Source organism: Bidens hawaiensis, unplaced genomic scaffold, assembly GCF_021521415.1.
Source record: "Bidens hawaiensis isolate Kalapana, Puna unplaced genomic scaffold, B.hawaiensis_p1.1 tig00063229_1, whole genome shotgun sequence".
Classification (NCBI taxonomy): Eukaryota; Viridiplantae; Streptophyta; class Magnoliopsida; order Asterales; family Asteraceae; genus Bidens; species Bidens hawaiensis.
The window spans coordinates 17,796-33,047 of NW_027501305.1; the positions used below are offsets into that span (position 1 = coordinate 17,796).

Consider the following 15,252-nt stretch of genomic DNA (forward strand, 5'->3'; position numbering starts at 1 on the left):
AATTAACGAAATGTCGAAATACCATTCTACCTTTTGGCCGTACTCTACGTAATACTATATACTTGAATGGCGAGTCTCACTCATTTTAATCATCTTTTTATTATTTAAAACCTATATATTACTTAACATCGAACGTATTACGATTTACGAAGTATATTGTGGTTTATTGGTTTTGGCTTTATGTTTTGGTTGTGGTATTATTAATGCCGCTACTTGTACCAATTTGGAGATCGGTATCCAGGCCGATTTCAGCTTATTTGTAACTCGTATCGGTAAGATCGTTAGAGATTTTTTTTTTTTTTGGGGTGGGGAGCAAAGTGGTATAATCGGGTACAACTACAAATACATATCACCGACCACATCTCTAATGGCTAGTCTCTTGGTGTTAATCTCTCACAAGCCTGGGGTTATGAAAGAATATTTATTTGAGGATCGAGCCACCAGTTTTAACAACAAAATATATTAGGTTAAGTTGCATGAGTAAAGGTATTGCCTCCGAAAGAATTTGGAGGCCTTAGGATCAATTAGATTGAGCAACTATCTTAGCTGCCAAATGGTGGTGAAGATTCATGAAAGTTTGTCATTTATTAACTTGATTCCCGTATATTGGTGCTGAAAGTAATTTATTGACTAATCAACCATTAAAATATATTAAATAATATATGATATACTAGTTTGATCCTCTCGTGCTACGAGAGTTTATTTAAGTTTTTGTTTTTAATCGTTATGCTATTTTATGATGATTTAATTATTTTTTAACATACTTTGGTTTAATTTAATACATATATATATATATATATTAGTTTATTATTATATTTTTTTGCGTTTGGGTATTTTCAATTGAAATTTGTAGGTTTTTTAGATTTTTAATGAACAAAAATACACGAACACGAACATCTTGATTTTTTTAAATGAACAAACATGAACACAAATATTTGTCTAATGAAAAGGGGACGTTGATGTAGTTGACGATGACGGGTAGTATCGGAAGTTAATCGAGATGATAGACCAGCAATAGAGAACATGTAAAGAGATAAACTAAATTAGGGTTTGAGGATGAAAGTATTTACAGATAAATAAGATTTTATAAGCCATTTGAGAGCTATTAGGGTTTGGTAAGACCCGTGTGGAAATTATTTTTTGATGATTAAGGAGTTATTTCACAAATAAATGAGATGTTATAACCCGTTTAAGGGTTATCCGGGTTTGGTAAGACCCATGACCAGCGAAAATTATGGTTTGATTATGAAAGAGTTTAATAAAAAAATGAGATGTTATAACTCATTTAAAGACTATCTGGGTTTGGTAAGACCCATACCCGCGATTTTGGGTCAAATGTATAAGAAGCCTCTATTTAGAAATCAATCAATCTGATGACTCTAGAAAATATGAGAAACAACCTGAGAGTGACACGTAGAATTTCATGTTAGACCATCATATAGATAGTTAGATCTAACCCATACGACCTTTTGAAGTCAAGCAGTGTTTAGCATTTTGGTTATATAATATTGATTGATGACCCACTAGACAGATAATACATTCTTTTTTTTACAAGATATCAACTTAATTCTCCAACCTAGGATATAAATTTTAAAGATTTTTTTTTTTCTAAAATAAAATTCAACATCGGTTTTATGACAATTTCAACCTAGGATACATTCTTTCTCCCTCTTGAATTATGCTTGTTAGTTGTTACCACCCTTCTAGATCCATAAACTTTCATCCAGGTCCCTCAACTTCCAACATGATCATTGTAAACCTGAAAATCACTAATCATATACTAAGGACATATTCATAACTAAAATAACCATTTGCATTGTCATAACCATAATTTCAACAAACATGTCGAACCGACATAAACCTTAATATTTCACAAATATCAAACATATAACAGTTCTCAAAAACTATGCATGTCACACGAACTCAAAATCCATTTACTTATTGCTTCTCTATAACCAAATTAAATGTCTATAAACAATCTGTTTGAGGTTTAAGCCTTGAATATAGAGCTAGTCAGCGAGATACCCATTTTTATTTAACTCAAAGTTTGGATATGAATAACGTGAGAGTTTAGTTACTGCATAACTTGGCCATTTACTTAAAGTTGCATACGTTACCTTTAAACTTTCACTTTTTACAATAATGTCGTCTGTGGCGAAGCTTGGACGAAAACGAAAAGGATGTAAAAATTTTCGGACGAAAACTAGTAAACTTACTACATACAAAAATTTTCGGATAAAACGGATAAATTGATGCAACATGAAAGACTATAAAATAAGCTCTTTCGTACAATTCAATCAAGTTACATATATACATGGTTTACAATAATATATATGAACATTATCCACTAAAATTGTTAGGAAATTCAATACAGCATGAAGGATGGGTTAAACAAGAAAAAGGGAAACATAAGCATTGACATAAGAAACATAGAAGATAAAGATGGGTTAGAAATAACAAAAGATAAAAGTTCCATATCTCTATTTCCTTCCATTGTGTTCAAAACCTCCAACTACAGAATTTACATCCTGCTGAATCTTCTTCAGAACCCCATTGCCACTCTTACTTCCATACCCAATCATAGGTTCCTTATTAATATCCAGAAAATGCAAGATCATCACCAAAGCCACCGCGCCAATAAACATAGGAATCGGGCCGAAAATCCATAGTAGCAAAGTGGTTGCGAAATAGAGTGCGCCCAATCCAGCCGCCCAGAAATTGCTTCCTCGGATTACTGCCTTTTGGATGCACTCAACTGGAACATCACCGGCTGGCATGCTTATAAGGAAACCAGCATGCACAAAGTGTCTTGTAGTTTGTACAAAACAAACAAAGGCTAGCAGAAAGCAGGATATGATCATGATGTATTTAATGGAACTGGTGGATTGACTTGTGTCCCCTAATATAAATCTGTCTGTAAAAAAGTTACCAGATGAATTACTGAGGACAGCTCCAATTAGAGAACATAGAACTAAAGATATTGAACTCAAGGAAGTTGAGGCTGATAATTGACCACTAAGAACAGATAGAGCTAACCCTCTTTCTTTGGGTTCAATCTGCATCAATACAAGAAAACCGAATAAATATTAACAAGATCTATGAATGTTATTATTTAATGACTTAGTTTTGCTATCCAAAAAGGGTTGGCGGCGTAGATTTTGCCATTTGCCTTCTATTTTGATTTTGATGTAAACACTAATCTTTAATGAATGAAAACTCTACTTATAATTAAAGAAAGAAAAATCACAAACAAAATCTAGGATAGAAGAAGACAAGATAAGTGGTTGAGGATATACCAGAAGCATTTTTCGGACCCAACCGTTCTTGTTATTATTCTCATAGCCGATTGCGGTGAGTTGGGGGTGTCTAAGGTATCTATAGAGAAGGAAGAGATGATAAGTGCACATGATGGACAATCCTGATGGTACCAGGATTAAATCCAAGTGTTCTTCCTTCCATGTCCACCCCATCTTTCTATTTTGTTCTTTTTGGTTTTTTGCAAGTGTGTTTTTTTCTTGGTTATGATCTACTTATTAAAGGTTGAGTTGACTTTGTAATTAGCTAGCTTTGCTAGTAAATTACTTCAATTGGTTGCATATGCGCTCATTCACATGGAATCATATTCACAACTTGCATATGTTTATTCTTCCTGCAGGCTACATTTATGAACTTATAATAACTTAAAACTTTGAAGTTTGAACTAACAATACGTTGAGAATTGTTTGAACCTTTTTAATCATTGTATTATTAATTATATAAGTTGACTATATATATTTGTAGTGATTTTAATATGTTTGAGATTTATTTAAAAAAAAATACTAGAATGATAACATTCTCTCTATACATATAGACTACATGATATGCACACACTGTTATGTTTTTTTTTTCTTTTCAAATGTTTCAGATAAAAAACATGAGATAAAACCAAAGGAAGAGTGGCGAGAGAGAAAATCAATTTGTTTTTCTTTAGTTTTAGTATTTTTATAAAAGCGTACGTATATATAATTGTGTGGTTTTTATAGTACTCGTTCTGAAATGAAAATGCTATATACTGTTTCAATTGAATGTTGAGTAGAAATATATGTTAACATAGGTTTTCAATTGCAGCCTCGTTACACTATAAATGTTGAATGCTTCATTTAATAAGTATGAACTAAAGAAAAGTTTAATATATTTTATACAGCTTCAATTATTAAAATACAGGTGTTAATAAATATTGTTGTAATAATGGGTTTATACAATTATACAAGTGATTGTATTTTGACAAACGCCAAGTAGATCGAAGTTGATATCACATCCAAGGTAGGAAATAATGTGAGAGAAAATGACGCTTTAGGATCCCCGATATAAGTATAATATTTTAAGGTCGTTGGGTGAATGAAGAATAATGAAGAAATGGAAAATGAGATGGATTAATTTGAGATTTTCGTAACATTTTACTTTTGGATTAATCAGTAGGATCGAGTTTGTCATACAAAAGGAGATGGCGACACAGCTTATTGTTCGTTTATCCACATCTTTATTGTAATTGGATCATTTTATTTAATATATGTGTAACATTCATCAATTTTCGGACCCGAAAACCCGACTCGTTTAATTTTATTTATTTATTTATTTATTTGATTATAGTTGTAAGATTGTACAAAAACAACCCTTAGCCAACTTTGATTAACTCTTGTACCCCAACTAAAGATAAAGGACCTAATTGCAAATTAACAAAAAAAAAAAAACTTTTCCCTCCTCTTTCTCTCACACCGTCGGCAGCCATACCCCCCCCCCCACCATTTCTTAGACCTTAATTTACGAACTAATTGGCGAAATTAATGTTACCATATCACTAACATACCTTAATCGCTTCCTACAGACACGCTATACATGGTAAATAACAACGAATTGGCAGCTCATTTGAATAATAACGGACCGCGGCTATCCTAGGTCGTTTACACTATAAATACACGCATATAATGCAATTAAACCTTACCACACCATCTCTACAGCCTCACGAACCAAAGCCCTAACTCAATATTATCATACGAAGTCGTCTATATCGGATTTGATATCAAGCTTGAGCCGTAAAACCCAATTGGCCGATCACCCTCAATCCACTATTGTTTTAGGTAATTATTACATGCTTTTGGTTCGCTTTCAATCGAATAACATAAACCCTGTTTCAATTTTAACGAACATAAACCCATTAATCGAATTGGGATTCTAGGGCTTGGTTGGGAAGAAGATGAACTGATTTAAAACTGATATATATTAAATGTTTCAGAGTTGTAAATGAGGTAGGCGCTCGCCTGATGGCAAACACATGTTACCCTAAAGTCCAAACCAGCCTGAGGAGCGGGTTCAAATCCCCCAGGCTCGGTTTTGATGTTTTTTTAATTGTTATTATTATTTTTATTTACTTTTAATCAAAGATTTTGATATTAATACATGCATATATACTTAAATACACATTTTCTTCATAAAACGAACTCGGGATTTAATGTTTCCTTTTGTAATATACATATATATATATATATGTATATATATGTCGTACATATAACAAAGATAATAACAATAATTTCTTTTCTTTTTACTAATCGTTTAAATGAGACGTATTGTTATTCTATTAAAGACCAAACTAAATTATCTCGTATCTTTCCGTCAATATCTTATTGTATATAATATTTATTTTATCTATTAAAATCAACAACAACAATACTAATAATAAGAATAAGAATAATAATAATAATAATGATGATGATGACGTAAATGATAATAATCACAACAACCATAATAAATATGACACTAAGACTAAAAACCCTATCAAATCCCATATTCGTCGTACGCCTTTTTATTATTTCTTTAATCTTAATTAATGATACTAATATTAACTAGGAATATTTGTCGGTGAACCTCGAGGAGCTTGACTAATATATCAAATCCCATATTCGTCGTACGCCTTTTTATTATTTCTTTAATCTTAATTAATGATACTAATATTAACTAGGAATATTTGTCGGTAAATGAGGTAGGCGCTCGCCTGATGGCAAACACATGTTACCCTAAAGTCCAAACCAGCCTGAGGAGCGGGTTCAAATCCCCCAGGCTCGGTTTTGATGTTTTTTTAATTGTTATTATTATTTTTATTTACTTTTAATCAAAGATTTTGATATTAATACATGCATATATACTTAAATACACATTTTCTTCATAAAACGAACTCGGGATTTAATGTTTCCTTTTGTAATATACATATATATATATATATATATATATATGTATATATATGTCGTACATATAACAAAGATAATAACAATAATTTCTTTTCTTTTTACTAATCGCTTAAATGAGACGTATTGTTATTCTATTAAAGACCAAACTAAATTATCTCGTATCTTTCCGTCAATATCTTATTGTATATAATATTTATTTTATCTATTAAAATCAACAACAACAATACTAATAATAAGAATAAGAATAATAATAATAATGATGATGATGACGTAAATGATAATAATCACAACAACCATAATAAATATGACACTAAGACTAAAAACCCTATCAAATCCCATATTCGTCGTACGCCTTTTTATTATTTCTTTAATCTTAATTAATGATACTAATATTAACTAGGAATATTTGTCGGTGAACCTCGAGGAGCTTGACTGTTTTCCAACATAGCCTTTTCTTTTATTATCTCGTCCTCGTGTTTATCCTACGCTATAAGGTGAGTTTACATATCCCCCCCCCCCTTTCCATCTTTTATATTTTGGGGGTAGCATGTATACTTTATTTTACTCATTTTATTTCACATCTATTCAAAACACAATTCAATATATGTTTATGTGTGATCTTTGCATGCTCTATGATGATGTTCTATGTACTTAATTGTTTATTTTATGTTTGGTGGTTGGTATCTCATCCTCATCTATCTTCATCTAGTATGATCATACATTTATTCAAGTACGTTGATTTCGTATCAATAAGAACAGGTCCACATCTATTTATTTGTTTACATTTTCATAATAATCGCAATACTCATCATTTACATATGAATTGTGATTTATCTCTCTCTCTATATATAAAACTAAAACTTATGTATTCTCACCAATATTCGTGTTGACAAACTCTATTTTTATACATGCTACAGGTACAAGTAATTTACATTGATCAAGATTGAAGATATTAGTTTTTACCTTAGGATATTTATCCAAACAATAAATATGATGTAATTGTTTTGATTATTATTATTGTGTACTTGTTTTGATATTAATGAATTAAATAATTATTGTCACTTTAATTAGTGTCTTTTGAACTACTGTCCAATCAATACGTTACGCCCCGGCATGTTCCGCCTTTGGTCGGGGTGTGACAGATTGGTATCAGAGCCGAAGGCTATAAGATAGGTGGTTAGATATAACGGCCTAGTAGCATGCTTATGGTCCCTATACGTGATATGCCTTTACGTGTTTGCACCCTGAATTATATTATTGACTGCAGTAGCTTAAATAGTATTTGATGATTTAATATTATTCTTGTACACAAAATCACACACTTAATCCGAGGCTATGCCTCACTCTCAAATTGTTTTCAAAACTTTAGGACGATTTAAAAAAATAGGAAATTCCTTAAGAAATCCCGCCTTTTCATTCCCCTCTCCTTGAGGATGATTCGTGGGACGAATATGTAGTAACTGTAAGAGGGACACACTTGTTTACCGAACCCTTGACACCAAGGCTTGCGAGCCTAAGGAAGTGCAATGCGCATAAATCTCAATCAACCACGAGACCTGGTTGCCTTTCTGGAGTGTTCGGTAAGGGTGTTGAACTTATTAGGCCAAAACATATCACACCAAACGTACCCGAATCTGCTACCCTCATTGTATCAAACGTGGTCATGTGACGATCACACTCTTAAATCAACGATGTTTGTTTAAATTTTCTTTTTATTTCGTTAAGAATGAATTTTTTTTTCAAATTATCAATTTCATCAATACTCTAAGTTAAAGTTATTAAAAGTTTATCTTGTATTCTCATGAATTTTCACAAAACTCGAAATTTCACATAGTTATACAACTTTTTTTTTTTTTTCAAAAACATAATAAACTTTTCACGTGCCGTCATTGTAGCATGTCTTCTTCCCGCCTTATCAACCGTAACCGTCGCACCAGCAACTTGGGCTGTAGCATGTCATCCCGCATCGCCAAGGGAATCGTGGAAGCCCTCCCAACAATTATCTGTCAATTGCAAACTATGAATGCTTCTTCATCATCCACAACTCCGAACCCAATTGCTTACCCCCTCAAACAATTCAAGAGTGCCAACCTGCCTGAATACTTCGGTATCGACGGTGCTACCATTCTCCTCCAATGGTTCGAAGAAATGGATAGCATATTCCTCCACTGTGAATGTCCTGAGGACAAGAAAACCACTTACGCCTCGAGCATGCTCAAGAGGAATGCCCTTAATTGGTGGAACGGTGAGAAGCGCACGCTTGGCGCTGAGGTTGCCATGGCCTTGCCATGGGATGACCTCAAGAAACTCATGCTCAAGAAGTTTTTCCCGAAACATGTGCTTCGGAAAGAGGAGTTTTGGAATTTGAAACAAGAAAGTGGAAATGACGCCATCTACAACAATCGTTTCCATGAACTGAGCATTCTCATCCCTCACATGGTCACTCCCCTTGAACGTTCCATCGACAAGTACATCCCGGCTTTGCCTATGCAAATCCAAGATTCTGTCCTAAGTCGTGACCCTCAAACCCTCCATGATGCCATCACCTTAGCCGGTACCCTCACCGAAAACCACGTTAAGGCCGGGACCTTGACGCAGAAAAATTCCAAGAAGCCTAATGATAAGTCTGCATCTGAGCCCACCCAAGCCTGAATCACCCAAACCCGAGTCTTCTAAGCCCGAATCCTTCAAAGCACAACAACTCTCCTCATTACCGCAACAATAAAAGAAAGTCCAATTCCCAAAACTATGTATTGGCCCAATCACAAGCCCAACCCACCAAGAAACCCTACACAGGACCCCACCCATTATGTGATACGTGTAACTTTCACCATTCGCCTAACCTCAAGTGTCGACAATGCACCCATTGCAATCGATTTGGTCACCTTTTTACCACATGCCGTGAACGCAACCAACTTTTGATACAACCATTTACCTCACCTCTTACCCAACCCTTACCTTATGCTCAACCGTTTACTCAATCCCCCTCAACTATTAGAGCTTGTTACAATTGTGGAGACCCTAACCATTATCGTAATGCATGCCCAAGACTCGCACACATGAACCAAATCCAATCCTACCCAACCCAAACCACTAAATATCAAGCTTACCAAGACCAAGTAAATCAACATCAACCAATCCAAGCTCAACCCATCCAAGCAATTCAAACCCAACCCATTCAACCAATTCAATTCAACCAAATCCCAATCAACCAACCAACCACAAGTAACCAAGCTACTCAAGGACAAGTGTGTTACATCAACGGTTCCCAAGTCTAAACCTAACCCTTTATGAAGACATGCTACGCAATGGACGTTTCTTTTATTTAGTTCTTTTCATTTAAATATATTGTGCTGACTTCATTAAAATTCCAATTTTGTTATGAATGAGAATTATGGTTATTATTAATGGTGTTTCATTCACTCATTTATTCATATTTTGTCGTTTAGTGCACTATCTATTATTACACAATTTATTATCATGATTTAAGTGGTCTATGACCGGTTATTTATCGGGACTATGTGTGTGGCGATGTGTATAGTTATCTAATAGTACCGTATTTGTATCATAAACTATCTATGACCGATTTCCTACAAACGTTTTGGAAATTGGAACTATGAACATGTGTTGTACATAGTTATCTAACAGGAGTCACATGTACAAATTTTATTTCGATATTTTAATACATGGCTACCCAAACCCTCCAAACTCATCTCATTCTCGCCGTACTCTTTCCTCATTCGATTTTATAATCTTGATTTCGAGCCTCATATGTTATTATATTTCTCTAATTATGTGATTCGTTTGAAATGTGAACCTGACTATGTGAATACTTATTCGTAAACTTTGTTGTCATCCTAAGTATTTCTATTTCAAAAAAAAAATTTCCCTCTATCTAATTATTTAATTTAGTTACTATTACTTTTGACGATTAACTTAGTAATTTCGTTTAATTTTGCAAAATTTTTACTAGCTATTTATGCTACACTAATTTATTTATTTGTTAAGTACTCATTTATTTATTTATTTTTTTGCTCTTGCTCTGATAGTTCCATTTATTTATCGAGTCAAAAAGTTTTTCATTTACCTTGTTTTTCAAACCCGCACAACGGGACGAACCATGTGCATCATGCGACGATCTAAATAAATATGAGTGCACGCATAATTATCGAAATCCTCGCATGGAACTCATGGTGAAAACGGCTGTGTGTCATGACTCGGAACCCGGGGTGATTTTGGCTAACGGTACAAATATCGATGTGATAAGGGCATGGTGGATACGCCGCTGATACATCCTATTTATAAGTGTCCTAATCATGTCTTCCGTTGTAGCGTTATTTGGGTCACATGAAGATATGTGTTATTCTTTTTTAAATAAAAAAATCATTTCTTTCTTAGTCCCTCACTTTCTTTCTTTATGTTATGGTTTTTCTATAATTTCGGAAAGAAATTTTCAAAAAGTTGTAAATACTGTAACATTCGTCAATTTTCGGACCCGAAAACCCGACTCGTTTAATTTTATTTATTTATTTATTTATTTATTTGATTATAGTTGTAAGATTGTACAAAAACAACCCTTAGCCAACTTTGATTAACTCTTGTACCCCCAACTAAAGATAAAGGACCTAATTGCAAATTAACAAAAAAATATAAACTTTTCCCTCCTCTTTCTCTCCCATCGTCGGCATCCATACCCCCCCCCCCCCCTCACACACCATTTCTTGGACCTTAATTTACGGACTAATTGGTGAAATTAATGTTACCATATCACTAACATACCTTAATCATTTCCTACATACACGCTATACACGGTAAATAACAACGAATTGACAACTAATTTGAATAATAACGAACCGCGGCTATCCTATGTCGTTTACACTATAAATGCACGCATATAATGCAATTAAACCTTACCACACCATCTCTACAGCCTCACGAACCAAAGCCCTAACTCAATTTTATCATACGAAGTCGTCTATATCAGATTTAATATCAAGCTTGAGCCGTAAAACCCACTTGGCCGATCACCCTCAATCGTCTATTGTTTTAGGTAATTATTACATGTTTTTGGTTCGCTTTCAATCGAATAACATAAACCCTGTTTCAATTTTAACGAACATAAACCCATTAATTGAATTGGGATTCTAGGGCTTGGTTGGGTAGAAGATGAACTGATTTAAAACTGATATATATTAAATGTTTCAGAGTTGTAAATGAGTTAGGCGCTGGCCTGATGGCCAACGCATGTTACCCTAAAGTCCAAACCAGCCTGAGGCGCGGGTTCGAATCCCCCAGGCCCGGTTTTGATGTTTTTTTAATTGTTATTATTATTTTTATTTACTTTTAATCAAAGATTTTGATATTAATACATGCATATATACTTAAATACACATTTTCTTCATAAAACGAACTCGGGATTTAATGTTTCCTTTTGTAATATACATATATATATATATGTATATATATATATATATATGTATATATATATATATATATGTATATATATATATATATATATATATATATATATATATATATATATGTATATATATGTCGTACATATAACAAAGATATGTTTATGTGTAATATACATATATATATATATATATATATATATATATGTATATATATGTCGTACATATAACAAAGATAATAACAATAATTTCTTTTCTTTTTACTATTAACGCCCAAACTAAATTATCTCGTATCTTTCCGTCAATATCTTATTGTATATAATATTTATTTTATCTATTAAAATCAACAACAACAACAATACTAATAATAAGAATAAGAATAATAATAATAATGATAATGACGTAAATGATAATAATCACAACAACCATAATAAATATGACACTAAGACTAAAAACCCTATCAAATCCCATATTCGTCGTACGCCTTTTTATTATTTCTTTAATCTTAATTAATGATACTAATATTAACTAGGAATATTTGTCGGTGAACCACGAGGAGCTTGACTGTTTTCCAACCTAGCCTTTTCTTTTATTATCTCGTCCTCGTGTTTATCCTACGCTATAAGGTGAGTTTACATATCCCCCCCCCCCTTCCATCTTTTATATTTTGGGGGTAGCATGTATACTTTATTTTACTCATTTTATTTCACATCTATTCAAAACACAATTCAATATATGTTTATGTGTGATCTTTGCATGCTCTATGATGATGCTCTATGTGCTTAATTGTTTATTTTATGTTTGGTGGTTGGTATCTCATCCTCATCCATCCTCATCTAGTATGATCATACATTTATTCAAGTACGTTGATTTCGTATCAATAAGAACAGGTCCACATCTATTTATTTGTTTACATTTTCATAATAATCGCAATACTCATCATTTACATATGAATTGTGATTTATCTCTCTCTCTATATATAAAACTAAAACTTATGTATTCTCACCAATATTCGTGTTGACAAACTCTATTTTTATACATGCTACAGGTACAAGTAATTTACATTGATCAAGATTGAAGATATTAGTTTTTACCTTATGATATTTATCCAAACAATAAATATGATGTAATTGTTTTGATTATTATAATTGTGTACTTGTTTTGATATTAATGAATTAAATAATTATTGTCACTTTGGTTAGTGTATTTTGAGCTATTGTCCAATCAATACGTTACGGCCCGGCAAGTTCCTCCTTTGGTCGGGGTGTGACAATATGGAATTTAAATTTAAATTTAATAATAATAATAATAATAATAATAATAACAATAATAATAATATAAAAGCATTTTTTTTACTTAATTTTGTGTTATTATTTAATTATGTTAATTAATAATAATAGAGTGTGAGCTTGAAAATAAAAGATGGAATAAGTGATGATAATGGGCCTTAGTTCATTGGCTTATGGGTATTTAAACACCCTTAAGCCTCCCTAAAACCCTAAAAACCCTCATTCCATCACCAACCTCCATACACACACTCAAAAACACACACAAACACTCCTTCTTCTATTTACGGATTCTAATCTAAGCTAAAGGAGAGTAGGTTTCGATTCTTGCATCGTCGAGCAACAAGAATCATAGTCAGATTCAAGTGTTGAACCAGATCCGAAGCAAGAAACACGTTCAAATCTGCATCTAGGCTCGAACCCGAAACCAAAAGAGGTAAGTTTTAGCTTAAAGGCTGTGTATATCATATCGTTTGGCAAAACACTTTGGTAGATGAGAAATCGTACTGTAAGGTGCAAGAAAAACATAAACTTGATTTTAAACAAGGTGTTTGGAATGAATCAGGACAAACAAGTGACGTTTGGATCTTGTAAAATGAGTAGATGAAGTTGTTAAGGCCTAGAACTCGTTGTATCTGCAAAACGGCTGTAAGGGATGGAAGAAAACGATTAAAATGGAAGATATGAAAAAACAAGCTTTTGAATCTAATTTTTTAGAATTCGATCCGTTTGAAGAAAACTCGATTCGATTCGTTTGAAGAAAACTCGATTCATTTCATATGTTGATTCTAATATTTTCATAATTCGATTCAACAAGATTCGTTTCATAATTCAATTCAATTCGTTTCGTAATTCGATTCGATTCGTTTCAGGATTCGATTCGTTTAAAGAAAACTCGACTCGATTTGTTTCAGAATTCAATTTGATTCATTTAATGATGTATTTTTGTAGGTCCCCCCGGGGACGTCACCGATCGATACGAGATCCGCACGAGGTCTAGGAGTGCGGAATCCTCCTAGACTCGTTTATTGGTGTAAAGACAAAGAACACAAACACGTACACGATCAAATACACAAACAAATACTAGAACGGGATAAACAAATCTACAGATTCATATAATAATAAAACACGTTACATACCGTAACATAAACAGAAACACGACTGACCCGAGGTGAGCTCTACCTCGGGTCGTCTCACACGACTCTCACTCTCTTGCTCTCTCTTGACACTCAAACTGTAACACACACTCTCTGAATTACTGGATTCACTCTGCATAACCTAACACGACACATGTATATATAGACAATCTTCACGGGCTTGGGCTTCAGTAGGCGAAGTTGTTCATAACTTCGCCTAGGGCGAAGTTGTGATAACTTCGCCTAAGGCAGAAGTTGTTACAACTTCGCCGTTGGCGAAGTTGTTATAACTTCGCCTAGGCGAAGTTGTGCTAACTTCGCCTGTGACGATCCGCTGGTCAGAATTGCATAGCGACGGTCACAGAATGCACCAACAGTCTCCCCTTTGACCGTTGCTCTCAATTCTAACAAACACGAAAGATCATCTGTTACAAAACATGCACTAACAGACTCCCTCTTAACTGATGATCTTCTGTTTTGTTCATCAACCAGCCGTGTCTGAATCTGTCCTGTAGCTTCACAAATCTACCAATCACCCAGCGTCTTCCATATCAGATCTCCCCTTCAGTGTAAGCTTCTCCGACTATAACGATTGAGGTCTTTGAAATGCATGCATCCTCGTGCCAATAGATCATCTCAACCAATCACGTGAGTCCATCTGACTTCACCAACACATGAAGTTGGGCTTCCTCCACAACTTCACCAACTCGTCGGCATACGATAAGGTTTAATCTTCAACTACTCAACATCAGGTGATCAATTTCATCACAAAACCACCTTGACAGAATCTAACACATGACCATTAATTAATCCGAAGCATCTTCAATCACCAGGGATAACAATCAAGAACATAGACACTTTAATTCCCGGTTAAATCCAACTTGTTCCAGAATCTTCACTCGTATAAATAAGCATCACGTTTCAGGATCCAATTCTCGAACGCCTTGAAAATAACATAAATAATATGCTCTGACCGCAATCCAGTAATGACGAAAACCTTCAGTTCAATTTGACTTTCTTCGGTTGGTCAACCACGAACAACAACAATTTCATTGCCCACAAACACCCGAATATGTGTCAATATCCAGTTTCAAACAATATCCCATTCACAACCTCAACTCCAAATCCAGAGTTGACACGTATTTGTTCACACGTAAGATCAAGAGATAACAAGATCACTCGTTGACGGAACAAC

At 33.7% G+C, this 15,252-nt stretch overlaps 1 protein-coding gene across 1 annotated transcript; it reads right to left on the reverse strand.

The window, feature by feature from the left end:
- Positions 1-2,480: 2,480 nt before the first annotated feature.
- Positions 2,481-3,623, reverse strand: LOC143603860 (uncharacterized). The gene is made up of 2 exons (XM_077080533.1): positions 3,297-3,623; positions 2,481-3,056 (listed from the first exon to the last, which is right to left on the reverse strand). The coding sequence occupies exons 1-2, from the start codon at positions 3,468-3,470 to the stop codon at positions 2,481-2,483; spliced, it is 750 nt and encodes a 249-aa protein (XP_076936648.1). The 5' UTR covers positions 3,471-3,623.
- Positions 3,624-15,252: the final 11,629 nt, after the last annotated feature.